The sequence below is a fragment of the Mycosarcoma maydis genome, chromosome 1 (assembly GCF_000328475.2).
Source record: "Mycosarcoma maydis chromosome 1, whole genome shotgun sequence".
Classification (NCBI taxonomy): Eukaryota; Fungi; Basidiomycota; class Ustilaginomycetes; order Ustilaginales; genus Mycosarcoma; species Mycosarcoma maydis.
Window position 1 is genome coordinate 277,730 of NC_026478.1, and position 18,197 is coordinate 295,926.

The 18,197-nt window shown below is 53.1% G+C and overlaps 6 protein-coding genes across 6 annotated transcripts; 3 read left to right on the forward strand and 3 right to left on the reverse strand.

The window, feature by feature from the left end:
• Nucleotides 1-1,050: 1,050 nt before the first annotated feature.
• On the forward strand, nucleotides 1,051-2,960 carry UMAG_10027 (putative non-snRNP spliceosome component required for DNA repair; the record flags this gene model as incomplete). Its single annotated transcript, XM_011388314.1, has 2 exons — nucleotides 1,051-1,216; nucleotides 1,519-2,960. The coding sequence occupies 2 exons, from the start codon at nucleotides 1,051-1,053 to the stop codon at nucleotides 2,958-2,960; spliced, it is 1,608 nt and encodes a 535-aa protein (XP_011386616.1).
• A 2,471-nt stretch (nucleotides 2,961-5,431) lies between these two features.
• Nucleotides 5,432-8,845, forward strand: UMAG_00113 (uncharacterized protein; the record flags this gene model as incomplete). Its single annotated transcript, XM_011387770.1, has 3 exons — nucleotides 5,432-5,689; nucleotides 5,771-5,835; nucleotides 5,935-8,845. 3 exons carry the CDS (start codon nucleotides 5,432-5,434, stop codon nucleotides 8,843-8,845), a joined length of 3,234 nt encoding a protein of 1,077 aa, XP_011386072.1.
• A 202-nt stretch (nucleotides 8,846-9,047) lies between these two features.
• On the reverse strand, nucleotides 9,048-10,421 carry UMAG_00114 (transcriptional regulator SPT3; the record flags this gene model as incomplete). Its single annotated transcript, XM_011387771.1, has 1 exon — nucleotides 9,048-10,421. One exon carries the CDS (start codon nucleotides 10,419-10,421, stop codon nucleotides 9,048-9,050), a length of 1,374 nt encoding a protein of 457 aa, XP_011386073.1.
• Nucleotides 10,422-11,349: 928 nt separating this feature from the next.
• Nucleotides 11,350-12,576, forward strand: UMAG_00115 (putative branched-chain-amino-acid transaminase; the record flags this gene model as incomplete). The annotated part of the gene is made up of 1 exon (XM_011387772.1): nucleotides 11,350-12,576. The coding sequence occupies one exon, from the start codon at nucleotides 11,350-11,352 to the stop codon at nucleotides 12,574-12,576; it is 1,227 nt and encodes a 408-aa protein (XP_011386074.1).
• A 177-nt stretch (nucleotides 12,577-12,753) lies between these two features.
• Nucleotides 12,754-14,427, reverse strand: UMAG_00116 (uncharacterized protein; the record flags this gene model as incomplete). Its single annotated transcript, XM_011387773.1, has 1 exon — nucleotides 12,754-14,427. The coding sequence occupies one exon, from the start codon at nucleotides 14,425-14,427 to the stop codon at nucleotides 12,754-12,756; it is 1,674 nt and encodes a 557-aa protein (XP_011386075.1).
• Nucleotides 14,428-15,396: 969 nt separating this feature from the next.
• On the reverse strand, nucleotides 15,397-17,436 carry UMAG_00117 (uncharacterized protein; the record flags this gene model as incomplete). The annotated part of the gene is made up of 1 exon (XM_011387774.1): nucleotides 15,397-17,436. One exon carries the CDS (start codon nucleotides 17,434-17,436, stop codon nucleotides 15,397-15,399), a length of 2,040 nt encoding a protein of 679 aa, XP_011386076.1.
• Nucleotides 17,437-18,197: the final 761 nt, after the last annotated feature.

Sequence of the window (18,197 nt, forward strand, 5' to 3'; positions counted from 1 at the left end):
CGTGACATGAGAAGCTTAACGTCAATCTCCTTCTCTATCGTGTTTCTGTCCTGGTCGGCAAAGGGTCCGTCGCGCTTGAACACAGGCTCGATACGCTCAATGATGGTCACGAGTCAGTGCGCCCCGCACAATTCACGATTCGTGATTCGTGATTCATGATTCGCTTCGCACAACGCAACGCTCTCCACGCTAGCTTTCCCAACAGGGTTCGCTTAGCCGGAATACCCGGTTGAACTGACACTCTTTCCCCACAAGACACAGTCGCAGCCTGTCCAGCACCCCGATGCTCTTGCACCGAGCCAAGGTTCGACAAACGTGACCTTCGTTCTTCAGTCCCCGTTGCTGAACGGCCGTGTGGTAGGCACATCAGCAGCATACACGTTTACGAGATACCAGGGTTCTGTGCGCAAGTCCGCAGCCTGCGCTCGCTGCCACTCAACGGATTTCATTGAGACCTGTATGGGGTCAGCTTCACGTTTCGTCATGTCCTAACCACTTCCTGAGAAACATGAGAGGCTAATACTCAGAAGAGTTACACGACACCTCTCGACGACATTCGTGATTCACCTCGGTTTTGTAGGGAAAGGAACGCTTGGTCCACCTTGTAGACAGAAAAAGGGAAACCTCCACGAATACTTTCGCACGAGTTTGCTTCGGTGAACGTGGGCCATGCACGGCAAAGACGGGATATGCGGCAGGTTACTTTGTTGTGCTTCTCATCCGTCCGCGTTCCTCTCGCAACTTTTCAGGTTTCTGAACCCTGTGACTCTGTCTCGGTCAGCTTCAAATCGTGGATGGTTTGAAATGCATCTCAGCTCCGCCCGATCGCTGGCCAGATTTTCAAGATCGCAGATCGAATAATTCCCGTGCGATAGAATTTCTCAAATACGAAAAATTGCCGACGCGAAGCCTGTCCACTTTCTGGAAGGTCTGTATGTGATTCGTTCAACCATCCACAACAGCTGAACATCTTCTGTCCAGTCGCCTTCCTCTCCTCATCAACTTTCTCTGCTCTGTGCATTCATCAGCAGAAGGGCCAATCGCGTCAACATGTTCTGCGCCATCTCTGGTGAGCCTCCCAAGGTGCCGGTCGTGTCCAGAAAGAGCGGCCTCATATACGAGCAGCGCCTCATCCACAAATACATCAACGAGAATGGAAAAGACCCGGTAACGGGTGATACCCTCGAGTTGGACGATCTGATCGAGATCAAGTCAAGTAAGTATATCTCCCTCTGGTCATCCACAGCATTCCCGATCGTGCGACGCGGTAAGGCGGGCAGGCAGGCGGCCGCTGGTACGAAGGATGAAATTGCTTTCTCAAAAACTACATATCAACTAGAAGCTGTTGATGAGCCTTTTGGCGACGACTATAACACGAGTTCTGACACCAGTCCAAATAGAAGAGAGCCGCCTCCCACCATTGATCGCACAATGTGAACGCTGTAAAGCCCTAGATTTTGTGCAAAGGGCATCAAACTGACCAGAGTTGTCTGATCCTTTTCTTTGATGTTACGCCAGGTCCTAAGACAGCAGTGCCTCGTCCACCACAACACAGCTCGATTCCGTCCCTGCTCACGTCCTTGCAGAACGAGTACGATGCCATCATTCTCGAAACATTCACGCTCAAGAAGCACTACGACAACTTGCGGCAGGAATTGGCGCATGCTCTCTACGCCAATGATGCCAGCGCGCGAGTAATTGCGCGATTGCTCAACGAGAGAGATCAGGCGCGTGAAGCTTTAGCGAGCATCCAGGGCACCATCGGTGCAGGACCTTCTTCGTCACGTACCGCGCAAGACGTGGAAATGTCCGACTCGGCGCCGGCCGAAAATGGATCCGCCGGTGCTGCTGAAACAGGTGGCCTGCCGAAGGAGATCGTCGACGTCATTGACTCGACCGCTCAAAGGCTATCTTCGCAGCGAAAGGCCAAGTCCAAACGTAAAGCACCGGAAGGATATGCCTCGCAGAGTACCGTGGCAGACTTTGTAGAGGTGCAGAAGCTGCCTTCGATGCATCATGCTAGGCCAGCTGGCGTCTCATGTATCGCAACTTCCGCGGATGGCAATGTGTTGGTCACCGGCGGCAACGACAAGAATGTTCAAATATACGATCGCAAAGAAGACCAAGTGTTGGCAACGCTCAAGGGCCACACCAAGCGAATCACTCAGGTTGCTGTCAGCGGCGTCTCTGACGCGCGCATCGGATCCGAAGCTGCCAATGACACGGCCGCGCTACCGACTTACATTGTTTCTGCCAGCGAGGATGGTACAGTCAAAGTGTGGCAGCCGACGGGCGCGACGGGTGCCAAGTCACAAGCGTATGCGCTTTCAAGCACCGCCGATGCACACAAGAGCGAAGTGATTGGAGTCGACATCCACCCTTCAGAAGCACTATACGGATCTGCTGGTCGCGACGGCACAATCTCGCTACGCTCTCTTCCAGATGGTACCGAACTGCTCCATGTGGATCCCGACCTGGGTGACACTTACGAATCATTTGCCTTCCACCCGGACGGCCAGCTTGCTGCCACTGGTACATCCACAGGCGCGATCCGCATCTGGGAGGTCAAAACAGGCGCCAACGCCTCGACCATCCAAACCGAGCTATCTGGGCGAGTCTCTTCGCTTCATTTCAGCGAGAATGGCTACTACCTCGCTGCAGCCAGCGATCAGGGCAAGCAAGTTGAAGTGTGGGACTTGCGAAAACTCACCGCTGTCGGAAAGCTGACGGTCGAGGAGGAAGGAAAGACGGGCGTGTCGGCGGTCAAGTTTGACCCGTCGCTTCAGTTCTTGGCTGTAGCAACGGATGGGGTCAATATATACGCAAACAAGTCCTGGAACCATCTGGTCAAGTTGGAAGGCACGGAAAAGTTGACAGGGCTTGCTTGGGATGCGAGAGACGGAAGTGTGGTCGTCTCGAGTCTGGACCGTACCGTTCGCGCGTTTGGTCTCGCCGCCTGATCGCCGTCTCATTTCTTTTGTTTACCGCAGGCTCCCTTGCAATGCCTTGACCTGCGGTTGTGCGCAGCATACAATTCGGCGTGCTTGTCTCTGGTTTCACTGGTTGTATGTTGAGGTGTAGCTGATTGGTGGAGAGCAGAATGCGGCTCGGGTAATTAGTCAACTGATGCTTTCAAATTTCTAGCCGCAATTTAGTGCAGTGAGTTGTGACTCTCCTTTTTTCCGTCAAAACGGCGTCAAACGCAAGCCACATATGCAGGGTCGACAGCGAAACGTATAGAACGATGGATTGCCATCTTGTGGTGCTGAGATCAGTCTGAGTAGAGTTGACACCCGAACGAACTGCTGGACTCCTAGCGCGGATTGTTGTTCAAGCCAGAGACAGCCCGCTTACAATCGTGAATGTGAATGCCTTGACAAACCGATTCGCTTCGCTTCCAGTCGCATGGAAAAGCTAACAACTGATTTTGTCGGACGATGATTTCTCGCGCAGCCGACATCGTTTTCAGGTCCAGCCGACACTCCAAAATGATTCGTGGTGACATAACGTAGTGCATGCTTGAGCGAATCCGCGGAAACCTTGCAAACACCAAGCGATGGTTTTATAATAAGTGGCCAACGAGCATGCTGAGGCATCTGCACCGGTATTTTTTTTAAATTTATCATCATTAAAAAAATACGTGGTGACAGGCAAGATCGCACGGACGCAAGGTGCCGCGGAAGTGCGGATCGGAAAAGCCGAGAGAAAGAGCAGGAACAATTTTTGAAAAAAACGGTGAAATTTCGTGCAAAGCTCCGGTCATCAAGTTTTACAGAACATCCAGACCAGCAGCGAAAGCGATGGATGCTTCGCAGACCAGATGCAATCCAGCAAAGTGTGGCGGAACCGTTGCTCTCACGACGACGCCATTTCCGTCATCACCGACCAACTTCCGCTGCAGTTCTGACCTTCTAACTCCGATTGCACCAACCACAGTCGGACGGCGGCGAGCGAGCGCCTTGACGATAAATATTCCGAAGGCCGCAAGCAAGATATCGGTTGCGTGAACGCTCATCACGGCAAACGAACGTCAATATGAGAAATAGACGCTGTCGATAGTGAGATTGAAGATAGGAACCGCGCACCGTCCAGACGACCTGGTGGCAATCGTGAATGAAGCGGGTGAACCGCATTCGTCACACATCGACCAATATTTAGGCTTGCGGCTTGACTTGCCAAGTACCTGGAGTTGATCAAAATGCGTATATACTACGTGCTAGTTCATCAGAAGAAATCAGACAAATACGGCTCGACGTGTGGCACCGTTAACTCCGCGGAGAACGTGTAACTGCAGTGGTGAACCCCGAGAATCGAGACAGGTTGCGAAATTTCGAAAAGCTAGACGACAGCATATCAGAAAGAAAGGGAAAAAAAGCCGAAAAAGAAATGAGTCCAGTCCAAGGTAGAAACAATGGTGAACCTCATTGTTCTTTCTCAAACAAAAAAAAAAAATCAAAGTGTGCTGGACTTGTGAAAGAAGATAGATACAGTATTTTGCCCATCTCTTTTGTCCGGGTGGAGGCTGCAGTCATGAGTGTATGTGAATTTGAATTGGTAGCAAGACCTAGCGTAACGCTAGACGCCGATTTGGTTGCATTTGGGCTGTCAGCGCAAGTTACTGTACACAATCGTGACTGCATGGCTTTCTAACATCACGCGCCCTGTTCTGTTCTGCCCGATGTTTAAGCCAAGGCGTTCTTGCTTGATGGTGAAAAGGTGCTGTCTGTCATGCCGATGATGTGTCGCCGTGCGAATCCAATCAAGTCCATTCGTGATTCCAACATGAACCTTTGCAACCAAAAGGTCATCAGCCTTCCATGGTGCCAGGTCGTAATCCCCCCCCCCCCCCCCCCAACTCAAAACCGCTCGAACCTTTGTCGTCCTAATCATCCGCGCAACCACTGCAAACGCCACAACTATTCGCCGCTCAACTTCATCTCGAAACTCGCTGTCCCACTTCTAGTTTTGAATCTTATTCCCGAACGAATCTCCGAACGAATCTCCAGAGCAACCGTAGTCGAGTCTTACTCCAATTTCAATCAGCATCACTTCTGGCGATCGCGTTACGTTCCATCTATCGCACGTACCGTTCCTAACGTGGTTCACCTCGTTGTCAGACTGTTGGCCCGCAGAAACTAGCCTCCTCTTCACCGCCAGTTGTCTGTCTGTCTGTCTGACATAGCCACCGCGTACGTAACCCGAAGTCCCCATCGAGGACTCGACGAGCACCTCTCACTTTATTCCAATCGACCCTGCAAAGGCACCAGATATCTTGGATTGCAACGTCGCTGTACACCTACCACAAGCTAGCCCAGTCAAGCCGGGCTAGCACCATTGATCAACTCGCCCGTGCTGACCTCCCCAATCGCCTAGGGCGCTTGCCCTACCCCATTCAACATCGCACGCTTCAAGTGCAGCTGCTGCGCCCATCATGCTTAATCATAACATGTTCTCTCACAGCGCCCCACCGCCGACTGAAGCCATCTATCATCAACACGTGATGCCTCCCTCTTCTGGCTATCCTGCAGAAATGTCCATGCAGATGCCCGTTCAACAACCGATCGTAGCTTCGACTTACCCAGCCCCCGACATGCCCTCACAAGCTGCTGACACCTCGGCAGATATTACCAACCACGATGACGATGCTGAAGGTGCCGGCAAAAGAAGAAGAGTACAGCGAGCTTGCGATGTAGGTATAGAAGGCGCACTGTTCAACATCGATCCGATCGACCCATGCTGACGGTTTCTGGCCCCTTACCCAACTTCACAGACCTGCCGAAAGAAAAAAGTTCGCTGTGATGGTTTGCAGCCTGACAAGGGCGCTTGTACTAATTGGTAGGTAACCATTCTTTTGGTTCCACTCTACATGGTTGATCGACTTGAATCTGACATACTTGCACTGGCGGCATTCCACCTTTAATTTGCCGCGACCAGCGCCAACTATGGCTACGAATGCACTTTTGTAGATGCCGCGCGCAAGCGTGCACCGCCTCGCAGCTACATCGAGGCCATCGAGGCTCGCATCGTCAAGATGGAACAGCTAATTTCTACCTTGGCTCCAGGCGTTGACTTCACTGACCGCATTGGCAAACCCATCAGGAGACCCGATGACAAAGGCGACGAAAAAAGCATTGATCTCAATGGTTTGCAAGAACATTCACCCACAAAGAGCAATACTCCCATCGCACCCCTCACGCTCGACCGTGCCAGCAGCTTCTGTGGCCATAGTGTTTCATTCTCCCAGATGCTCTCGCCTTCTCACGTCAAGTCGCGCCTCGATATAGAGTCCGATCTCACTCAAACGAGCGACGATGATTCTGAAGATGACATTGCCTTTATCGAAAGCAGATTTGGCCACATCGATATCAAAGCGCAACCTGTCATTGCCTCGAACTCCGAGACCTTTGACAGTAGCTCATCCGAGCGCATGATCGTCGGTGACCAAAGCAAATTCGATTCTGCTTCACAAACTCCACCAACGCACAAGTTTATCGGCAAGGCCAGCGCCATGCATTCGCTGCCGCTCCTCGAAAAGATCAGCAGCAAGTCGTTTAACGAACTCGGTATTCATCCCAAAGGGGCACGTCCAGAATATTGGGCCATTCCTTCCGGTTTCAACGATCCTCCCACTAGTCCCGGCGCTGTCCTCTCTGCCTGGCCTGCACCAGATCTGGTCGAAATACTCGTTGATGCCTACTTTAGCCGCATGAATCGCGAGTACCCTGTAATCAACGAATCGCACTTTCGCCACGAGTTGGCAAACCGTCCCGAGCTGCGCCATGACCTCGAATGGCTCCCGCTCGCCTTTTGCATCTTCATGGTCGGCAGTCAGTACGTGGATGACGTCAGGGTCAAAGCCTACCCGCACGACAAGCACTCGCGTGGTATGCACTGGTGGCAAGCGGCCAGGGGTCTCATGTTCCACAATGCTAGGGTTGACAAGCCGCTTCTGCGCATCCAATGCTTCTTGCTCTCGACCGTTTACCAATTGGGCTTTCCGATTTCCGCTTCTGGCTCCTGGCTCCTCCTCGGCGGTGCCATGCGTTTATTGCTCGATGTGGGTGCGCATCGAAAGCACACAGCCAAGAAACTGAACCTGTCCAGGCTCGAAGAGGAGACCTACAAGCGTGTCTTTTGGGTTGCTTATAGTCTTGACCGCGAATGCGCCTCGTCGCTTGGAAGACCTATCATGCTACAAGATGAGGACATAGATCTAGAGTTACCTATCGAGATCGACGACGAGTATCTCTTCAACACACCGGACACGGAGCCTCTGCCCAAACAGCCTGAAGGCAAGCCCGCACTCATCAGCGGCTTCCTCTGCTCGCTGCGTCTCGACGAGATTGTCGGACGCACACTCAAAACAGTCTATGCGCTCCACAAGACCAAGATCCGATTCGGCATCAACTCCAAGGAATGGGACGAGCGGCTGGTCTCTGAGATTGACTCAGCGCTCAACAATTGGCTCGATACTGTGCCACAGCATCTACGCTGCGACCCGCATGAACGCAACGACGAATGGCTTTTACAATCGTCTTTGCTATATTCCAAGTACTACAACTGTCAAATCTTGGTGCATCGACCCTTCATCGCGGCCAGAAAGGGAGCCAACGACAGCTCGAGCCTCAACTTTCCCTCGCTTGCCATTTGCACCAATGCGGCGCGCAGCATCAGCCATTTATTTTACAACCTCCGAGATCGCGGTCTGCACAACAAGATTGGCATCACCGTCGTTTTCCGATCAACATCTGCGAGCAGCATCTTGGTGATGGTCATCTGGGGAGCCAAGCGCAACGGAGGGCGTGTCTCGAGCTCTGCTTTGACCGATCTGCGCCAGTCGATCGAAGTTCTGCGGGCTATCGAAGATCGTTGGCAGTTCTGCGGTAAGGCTGTTGACATTCTAGAGTCGATCATAGCTTCGACGCATGTCGCTGTGCCCAAGACGGGCACTCAGCCTGAGCAGGGTGTCAAACGATCGTCTGATGGCGTCGAGGTGTCTGACATTAAGACGGAAGACGACTCTGTATCGGTGCTTTCCGCGCAGGGAGGGCCTATCGCCGATCGAGCGAGCGGATTAAAGCGGAAGGGTGCGCGCATGCCCCGAAGCAAAGTCGAAGCTGCTCATGCCGGGAGCCAAAGCGATCAACCGGTGGGCCTCGAGGCTAGGCAGCTGCCGCTATCAACACTGCAGCTTGCTTCCATGACGCCACAGTCAGGCTCGGACCACTCACCGGTTTCGGGCAACATCGACACGCATCACTTTCAGCCCCAGGCCGACGATATCAACCGCAGCAATCAGTCATTCTTCGGCATCGATGGTTCTGGACCCAAGACGCCGCAACCCGTGCCACGTGCGCGCATGCCGTCCTTGAGCGGTGCCTCGGGCCTTCCCCCGTCTCTATCGTTCGGACTCATGACACCATCCACCACTGCTCAGTGGGGTGTTGGCGGCGCCGACGCCGACTACCTAAACGGCCCACATTCCCAGGCGTCGACCTATCAGCCTTTGCCGGCTGTCACCCCGTCCATTTTTGATAATCTCAGCTTGCCAGGTAGCGCAGAGGAAATCATGTCTACCAGCATGGCCGACATGCCGCCGTTTGCCTTTTCCAACGAAGTTCCGGGCGCCAACGTGGGCATGAATGGCGAGGACATATTTGGTGGACCGCTGGACCGCTATTACACGAATCAAGGTGCAAGCGGCGGAGGCGGCGAGGATCCTCTGCAGTCGGACGGCAGCAGCGGTTTTGTCAATTACGCGTTCGACTTACTCCAGAAGCAGAGCGTGTGGAATCTGGACGACGACTCGCTCACCCTGTTGCAACAACGAGCTCAAAAACAGTGACGTTGAATGCGTTTCAACGGGATGGCCCGCTTGGCCTGCTTGGCTTAGTTTGTATCTTAGTGTGTATTAGTCTGTTTGCCAATCTTGCGAGTCCCAAAATCACTTCCAGTATTTGTGGTAGAGAGCGTCAAGACTGAAAGTGCGTTATCGTCAGCGTTTGCGTTAATGCTGCATAGGACGAAAAGGGAATGCTCATTCGAAGCTAAATAACAAAGACACGCGTTCTTCGCAAGCCACCCGGGCCGGCCGAGCCTCTGACGCCTGATGCTAGCGCTGGTGGATGCTTGCGCTGCAATCTTGCGAAAGCTTCATGGATGTGTGATGCGAGTAGAGGAGTTTCTATCGAAGGAGGGAGCGAGAAGAGGGTGCATAGTTCGTTATCTGCCGGTTGGAGCGCTGTGTCTGGTTCTGCTGGTGGTGGTGGTTGTGGTGAAGATGTCGAGGTGATCTGTATAGGTGCGGTTTCTGGTTGGGTGGCGGTTGTGAGTGTGCAATCAGCTGAAGGGGTCGTAGTGTCGTCGACTGAGTCAGGAGTGGTGGATTCGATTTTCGCTCTCTTGTCCGTGCTATTCGTAGTTGCGGATGCGGGTGCGTTGGCATCTGCGGTATCTTGCTGTTTGCGTTTGCTGGGGTTGGAAGAGCTTTGGGCTGAAGAAGTGGCAGAAGCTGACGTAAAGGCAGTCGGATTTGATGCTCCCGTTTGCTGCTTTTGCTGTTGCTGTAAAGCATCCGCGCGAATCCTCGCCGCCCTCTGCTCTTCCAAACTCTTCTTGATCGCTACGGCGCCCAAACACAACTCTCTCACCACCTCGAACGCCAAAAAGCCGAGGATATCAATGATGTCGTCGTTCGGTTTGACATCGAGATACGCACTGGCGTTGATGAACTCTCGAAACTTCTTCGACTTTCTGAATGTAAAGCTCGCCTGTCTGCATTCGGAGTAGTGAACGTATTCGTCGCGCGTCATGCGTCTCGTTGCTTCATCTGCATCTTTCAGACGTTGCATGGATGCTTCGTGCGCTTCGAGGTCGTCGTCATCTTCATCTTCCTCTCCGTCGGCGTTAGGAAGCGCTAGCACATGTTCCGAGTAGACGGAAGAGATCTCCCATGGTAAACGGATCTTCATCTTGGCAGCTTTCATACCAGGACCGTCGATGGATGTGGGATCGTCCATCGTGTCGATATCGTTGGCGCCGCCAGCACCGCCTGCCGAGTCACCCGAGTCCTTGGCGTTCTTGCGGACGTCTTTCCAGGACAAGTAGGTGCGCAAACGGTTGACTTTGGCACGGTCATACCGAATGAGGAAGATGAGGTCCTCGGGAGAGAGATACTTGGAAGCACGTCGTTGCGACAAGCGACGCGATTGGATGATCATTTCAATTGTTTGAGAGCGAACAATGTCTTCAATCAGACGCGTCACGTCGGGCGAAGGGTCGACGACATCCGCGAAAACAAACATCATTTGGGCGATCTCCACTTGGTATCGATACTCGGGGGCGGGGGCATCGCTGTCATCGGTGTCGGCAACGAGGCCAGAGGGAAACGAGCTGGCTGCTGAAGTGGATGCTTTGGACATGCTGACGGGGACAGCGAAATCTGAATGTACCAGCCCTGGAGTCGGTCACTCGAAAGGTGTCTTAAGATGTGGATGTCGCACAACATCAACAGATCGGGTCTGGCTAAGTTATCACGCATTCGTGATTCGACTCGATGGAGGACCTCTACGTGGAGCACGTGGAGCATGGAGAGAAAGCATGGCTGTTAGACCGGCATTTCAAAGGGGGGCAAAAGATTGAAGACGAGCCTATTCGTGATTCACGATTCGTGATTTACACATTCAGCAAGACACGAGAGTGGAGCGGCAATCGTGAATCGTGAATCACGAATGTATGCCACCGACATCAGATTCAACTTAGGGTTGCTGTCCAGTCATCATCTGTTCTTCGGATAAGTTAACTACAAAGAAAATACAAAACACAATCAACAAAGATGTTGTACGATACGGCAGCCAAGTGCTGCTTATCTTCGAGCGACGGCCTGCTCAAGTATTTACCTGTTGCGTTCCACAGCTCAGAACTAGGCAGCTTGCACCCTTATGCGATTGGGCGATACGATCCAGGTCTGTCCACATGTAAGCAAGGGGAGTTTCTGACTGCCTTGTTTATTTGACCGTAAAAGCCGAGATCGTCAACGGCTAGATGAGCGGCGATTTGCAAGGAGGGAATTTTTCCATTTGAGTCGCGTGAACCGGGCATTTTTTCCTGTTCCAAACTTCGAACTGTGAAGGGCATCGCAGCGCAGTCACGAGTTGGGAGGCGTGCAACTCGTGCCTCTTATCGGTGACTCGTATAGTCTTCGCGGAAAAGGGCGCGACTCGTCGTGCGTGACTGAACATGGTTTGCTTATATTGAGCCCCCGGACGAATTTGTGCACCTTTCACCTTGTCTTGTCACACTAACTCCCGGATCCCTTGTACGATCGCAATCAATCCGCTTTCCGAAAAGATGCCGGCACCAACTTCAGCAGGCGCTGCTCAGCAGCTCCAATCAGCCGCTTCCACCTCGACCATGGCGCCGCTCAACGCCGAGCTGCTGCAAGTCAACCTCAACCCCACCCCCGCCGCACCAGATTTCGAGAATCTCGTCTTTGGTCAAAAGTTCTCACCACACATGCTCATCGTCAACTGGAATCATAAGACCGGATGGGGAGCACCACAGATCAAGCCATACGGACCGCTCTCGCTCTCCCCTGCCGCACCTGCACTCCACTACGCCAGCGGACTCTTCGAAGGTATGAAGGCCTACCGCTCCACCGACGGTTCGGGCAAGATCCGCTTGTTCAGAGCGGACAAGAACATGGAGCGTATGAACCGTTCCGCTGCTCGTGCTGGTCTGCCCACTTTCGATGGTGACGAATTCATCAAGCTCATCAAGACGCTTGTTCGAATCGACCGTGATTATGTTCCCTACGGAGAAGGCCAGACGCTCTACCTCCGCCCCACACTCATTGGTACTCCCGACACGCTGGGTATGGGCGTTCCCACCGAAGCACAGCTGTACTGTATCTGCAGTCCGGTTGGAAACTACTATTCCAGCGGCACTGGATCCAAGCCTGTCAGCTTGTTGGCGAGGACTGACGTCGTCAGGGCATGGCCTGGTGGAACCGGTTGCTACAAGCTCGCTGCCAACTACGCCGGTGCAACACGACCTGCTATGGATGCCTTGTTGGAAGGCTACCACCAGGTTTTGTGGCTGTTCGGTCCCGACCGACAGCTCACTGAAGTGGGTGCGATGAACCTCTTTGTCGTTTTCCGCGACCAGGCAGCGGATGGCGATGCTACTCGATATGAAATCGCCACCGCTGCGCTCGACGATGGCACCATCCTTCCCGGTGTCACTCGCGACAGCATCCTGTCGCTGTTGCGTGCCTACAAAGCAGGAAACGTCCAAATAGAAGGTCTGCCCAAACCTGAGAACCTTACCATCTCGGAACGCAAGGTCACCATGGATGAGATCATTGAAAAAGCCGAAGGTAACCAAATTTGTGAAGTTTTCGGCTCCGGTACCGCCGCTGTCGTCTGCAGCGTCGACAAGATCGGTTTCGAGGGCGTAGACATCCCTATTCCTATTCAACCGGACGGCATGGGTACTTTCATGCGTACCATGCTGCGCGAGGTCACTGGAAGACAGTGGGGCACCATTCCGTGCCCCGAATGGAGCAGTGTCTGCTAGATAGACAGACGCGCTTGAGCGCTTCAATACTTTCACATTTTTTCCCCCTTGCACTCCGTAACGGCCCGCTTTCTGCTGTGTATACCAGTGTGCCTTTAAACCAAACTTTCACACCCACGTTCGTTAGACAAGAACGGTTGTGCAGATGACGAGAATCAGAGCAGAGCATGTAACACATCAGATTGTGTATCGAAAGTAAGGAGACTCCTCACCATGCAGTAGCACGTGGATCTTTCTTCTGTTCGCCTCGGTCATGTTTTCTTCCACTTCACCGGAAAGCGGCTGGGCGTTTTCTTTATCCAACTCGCTCGAACTCTCGGTCACATGAGCAGCATCGACGGCGCTTGCGCCTCGGTCGGCCCGCAGCGTGTCGTTCATGTCTCTACGTCGGTTGATGCTCCAGAACCTGAAACTGGCCGCCGCCGATACAATTACACCAAACAGCAACAGTGCAGCACTCACCGCCGTTCCCTTGACGTAATACGGTTTCTCCTTGGCTGGGAACAGATGGGTTCCCAACATTGGTCCACACTGACCGATCGTCGCAAAGATGACCAGTCCAAGACCCTTTTTGGACTCGCTAGCTTGATTGTCCATCAACCACATGTAAAGGATTGGGATAAATGGGAAAAGACCGTTGACGACTAGCCATATTGCAACGTAGCGCGCTGCTGTTGAACGCAAGGTCGCTAGCATTAGGTATCCGATGGAACCGATGATGAGGAGCAACGTGCAGATGGGCCCGCGGATCTGAAGCCGATCGGTCACCCAGCACAGGGTGATCGACATGATGAATGCGAGGACGTAAGGTGGGGCCGAAAGTCCTTGCGCTTTGATGCTTCCATACCCCATCTCCGCCACTAGTGTCGGCGTGTAAACCGGAATCGAAGAATACCCGACGTTGATGATGAAGAGCAGCGAAGCGGCGATGTACGACATGGGATCCTTGAACGCTGCTCCTGCTTGCGACCAGTTGATTTTCCTTTTGATAGATGACCATGAAAGAGCTTTGCTTTCCCGCAACTCAACAGCTTCGGCTCGAGGAGGTGAGCGAAACAGTCGTGCTTCGGCAATCGCCTTCTCCCTCACTGTCAAGAACTTGGCGCTCTGTACGCTATTTGGCAGTAACCAATATGCTATCGGTGCCATGGCCAATGTCGGAACACCTTCGATCAAGAAGAGCAATCTCCATGACTCCACACTGGTCTTTGCATGGACCAATCCATATGCAACCGCTCCCGCAATCGCACTTGACAATGCACCTGCGGAAACGAACCATCCGAACCTCGCACCGATCTCGGTTTTCGGATAGAAGAAGCTGAGGTACATGGCAAAGCCCGTACCGTACCCTGCTTCCGAGACCGCTAGGAAAAACCGAGCGGCCATCATCCCTGCCCAGTTATGCGTTGCTGCCTGACATACGCCAGCCACGCCCCAGATCAGTACACAAAAGGTGATCCAGCTGCGAGGCGGTACAAGCTTGTACATCATCACTTGGAATTGGAAGAGGATGTAGGCGATATAGAAGATGGTGAGGAGCCATTGAAATTGAGCGTCGCTCATGCCGAGCGACTTTTCAAGCCCGGCTGTCTTGGCATTGCCCAAATTTGAACGATCAAGAGTTGCGCAAAGGTACAACAGGAATGAGATAATGATAATACGAACGTCCAACTTGCGTCGAACGGCTGCCTCCTCGTCGTCAGTCCACCATTTTGTAAGTTTGGCGATGTAGGCGGCATCATGTGCTACGTCTTGCGTCGATGGTGGCGAGTCGGTACTGTCGTGTCTCGCGTTGCCGACCACTTTGACGCTGCGGGGATCTTGTTGAACTTCCTTGTTAGCGTAGACCATGCTGGATTATGGATGTGATGGTGGTGGATCGACACGAAGAGGTGCAAGAATTCCAGAACTCAAGCGAGACGAAAGTGCTTTTCCCTTTGAAGAGAGGCCTCATCTTCGGTTAAGCCCACTGTCCAAGTGACTCGTCATCTAAATGAAGCTCACATTTGGCAAGCGGTGCAGCTTCTCTTCCAGCCAAAGGGCCGCCGATTTGGACCTCCTCTGCCGCCCTGTCACCGCCGGCGAACCGTAGCGGGTCTAGAAATTAATCAACATAAATTTGCAGCAACATTGCACGCAGTGTGGGGATGTGGTGACGGAACTACGAGGCCGAGGGTGAGTGTCACGAGTCTCGTGTGGTGAGCTGACAGTCACAGAGTGTCAAAGCTGCCTGGGTCAAGCTCGCCAAGTATCAAATTTCGTGTAGCGATCTCGCCTCGCTCGACAGAGTCAAAGAGTCACGAGGTCTTCAGCGCCGTCGGCGATTTGTCCGGCTCGTGGCATGCAGAATGGTCGGAGTTTCGCTTGAAGGCGGCGAATGTAAACGCCACTGACTGTACACATGCTTCTGTGAGGCTTTTGCGCTGCGTGCCCTGTCCCCCACGAGCTGGTGGAAAACTAGCAACAGCTGGGACAAGGGAAGTAGGCAAACCGCCTGGATTCGGCTCCCGAACTAGACTCCACTTCCGAGGTGGCACTCACTCGTGAGTGTGTCGCGATCAGTCCTGAATACTTGGGTGTGGTGGGTGGATGATTTGGCTCAAAACCGAGTTCAATCACACTCACTGACTCGTCGTGATTGCACCGCAATTTTGGCAACACAAACGACAATTCGTGATTCATCGTGTTGCAATCGTGAATTGTGGGTACCTCTGTTGTTTTGATGGCGGCAAGGCGGCCCACACACTCACGACTGGTCACAAAGTAAAGAATATTCGTGATTCTTCCATTTACGGCATCCCAACCACATTCAAGTGCACGCTACTGAAACAAAGCCTTGGTAAGAGTGCCGGGTCCGAATCCAACAGCCGACTTGGCAGCTTCTTGCGGTATTCTGTTTCCCTGTGGGTCGATCTTGTTCTTCCACTCTCCTCCTCTCTTCTCCGGCGATGGCAGAGCTTCGTCGATCAGCCTCATGATCCCGATCGCCTTTTCATCGTGGTAGGGTCTCGTCACCACCTGAACGCCCACCGGCAGACCGTGCATCTTCTGTGCATCGTATGCCGTCTTGTAGAGCAAAAAATTGCACACCTTGCTCGTCTCCTTCCACCTCTTATCGTGAGCCCACTTTGTGAATGCTGCTCGCTGTTCGGGCGAAGCATGCTCGTAATGCTTCTCCTGGTGCGAATCGTGTGATACATCAACACGTAGAACGGGGAGTACGGCGACGGGAGCTTTGACAATGTTGTACAGCACTGTGAAACCCGCCATCGCTGAATTGTGGCTGGCCCCACCGTGCGGGACTGCGGGACAAGCTTGTGTGGGGGCGATGAATGCATCGAGTGCGAGGTCTTCCCACATGGTGTGGTTCCACCTGTCAACGAAACGCTCTCGACGCTCGAGCACGTCGGCATGCTCGGCAGCCGTGAGCCGACGCGCAGATCCAGCTAGCTCTGCATAGATACGATCTCGGATGATGTAGCGGATAAAGAATACGATGACGCCGCGCAACCATTGTGGAATCCGACTAAGTCGGACGGGCATCTGCACCTGGGCGATCAGCTTGTCGGGTCCCAGGTAAGCCTCGAGGTTGCGGAAGCCGTCGGCGGTGAAGAGACGGAGGAAGATACGCATAACTTCGAGCGTCTGCAGCTGGCTAGGATTGATCTCGATCAGCTCGATTTGTTGGCCACTGTACTTGGCCCTGAGCGCAGCGACGCACTCGAGGATGGCACGGTAGCAGGCAGGCGTAGTGCGGTGGATACCATCGCCGACAACGAAACCGATGCGAAGTGGCGTGCCACGAGCTTCCGACATGCCGAGCGGGTTGAGCCACGCTTCGTTGAGCACCACAGTCGATGAGTCAGAAATGCGGAAGCGCGCCATAGCCTCGTCATTCTCCACCGCTTCTTTGAGCACAGCAGGGTCGTTCTTGTCCCTCTTGTTGCGCAGCCATTTGGGTACGTGTTGTCTCGCCACTTCAACGAACAGCGTCTCAACATCAGCTGCACTTCTGCACATGGGACCGGCTACAGCCTGGATGCTCTCGAATCCTTTGCCGTAATCGCACATTCCAGTGTACGACCATCTTCCGGGACTTGGCTTGATCGTATAGATACCCGCGTGATGCGATGGAATTCTCAAACTTCCTGCAATGTCTGTACCCAGACCGGCAGCTGATCCATCGCAGGCGATGATGGCACTCTCGCCGCCGGAGCTTCCACCTGAGGTATGATCGGGAGAGTAGGGGTTGATCGTTCTTCCAAACACCGGGTTGGTGCTCTCGAAGGTCATGAACGTTTGGGGGATGTTGGTCTTGACGTATAGAAGCGCACCGAGATGGTTGCAGATCGAGGCAACGGAGGCTGTAACGGGCTCCGGCGGTTTTGCGATCCATTCTGAAAAGCCGATCGTCGTCTTGACGCCAGAGTAGTTGAACATGTCCTTCAGCGAGATGGGCACACCATGTAGCGGGCCGACCAGCTCGCCCGTCTTGGCGAAGTGCGTATCGAGCTCGACTGCACGCTGAAGCGCCTTGTCGATGAACACCTCGGTCAGGCAATTGGTTCGAATCTGTGCTCGACGAGTAGCACGCACGTAGGCGCAGAGAACTTGCGTCGAAGTCCAGCGGCCGGCTCTGATGCCAGAGGTGATGCCAGCAATGTCACACGAGAGGATCTCGAGATCGTTCTCGGCGAGAGCCACATTCAATCCATTGTACGGGCTCTCGCTATCTTGCACGACGAGCGTCTTGCTGCTCGGAGTTTCGTCAGGTAAAGCGAAGCCAAGAGCGATGTCTCGCTGAGCGAGATGGTTCTCGATGGCCCGTTGTGTCGCTGACTTTCCCAACAAGCTCAACATGTTGATAAAGATGCTTTGGGTGGAACAAGATTATCAATAAGAACGTCGATCAGAAATTTCAAGAAGAGAAGCTGAGGCTGCCTGTGGAGCAGTTACCTATGGTGATGTCATGCGAGCAAGTTTCTGCCGCGTGTAGTGCGTATGTAGCACCAACAGCTTCAACGAGGCATGTTCGCGTCCGGTCCCTCGGAACCATCTGAAACCCGGGGCGAAACTCTAACATGGAACCATCAAATCTTGAGATCTCAGTATCGGGGTAGATCTGAGAAGATATATTAATAAAAGTCGAAGACAGCCACTCACGACGAAGTTAGTTACTTGTAGCTTAATGTTACAAGTTAGCTTATCAACAATCGTGAATTTTTTCTGTTCTTTTTTTTTTTTTTTTTTTTTTTTATTCGTGATGAATAATAACTCCAGCTGTCCAAAAGAGCACGTTCGCTCAGCAAAATGTATTTGAACTTATCTTTCACCTGTCATGCTGGACGATTTTGAATTGTCGAATACAATTTCGGCATTTATGCACCATGCCCGAGGCAAGCACGTTTATGCACGTGTTGCTCTCCATCATCAACTGCCCTAAGCCACCATGACTGCTCACAGCCACGAGTGGTACATCTGGCGTTGCCAATTCGAAGCGTAACGTTTCACAGTCTGTGGTAGACATACCATGGACCCTGTGATACATGCCAGGCCAACAAGCACTTTTCAAGGGAGATTGAGATTTGGTCACGAGGTGTTTCCAGCGCGTGTGTGTCGAG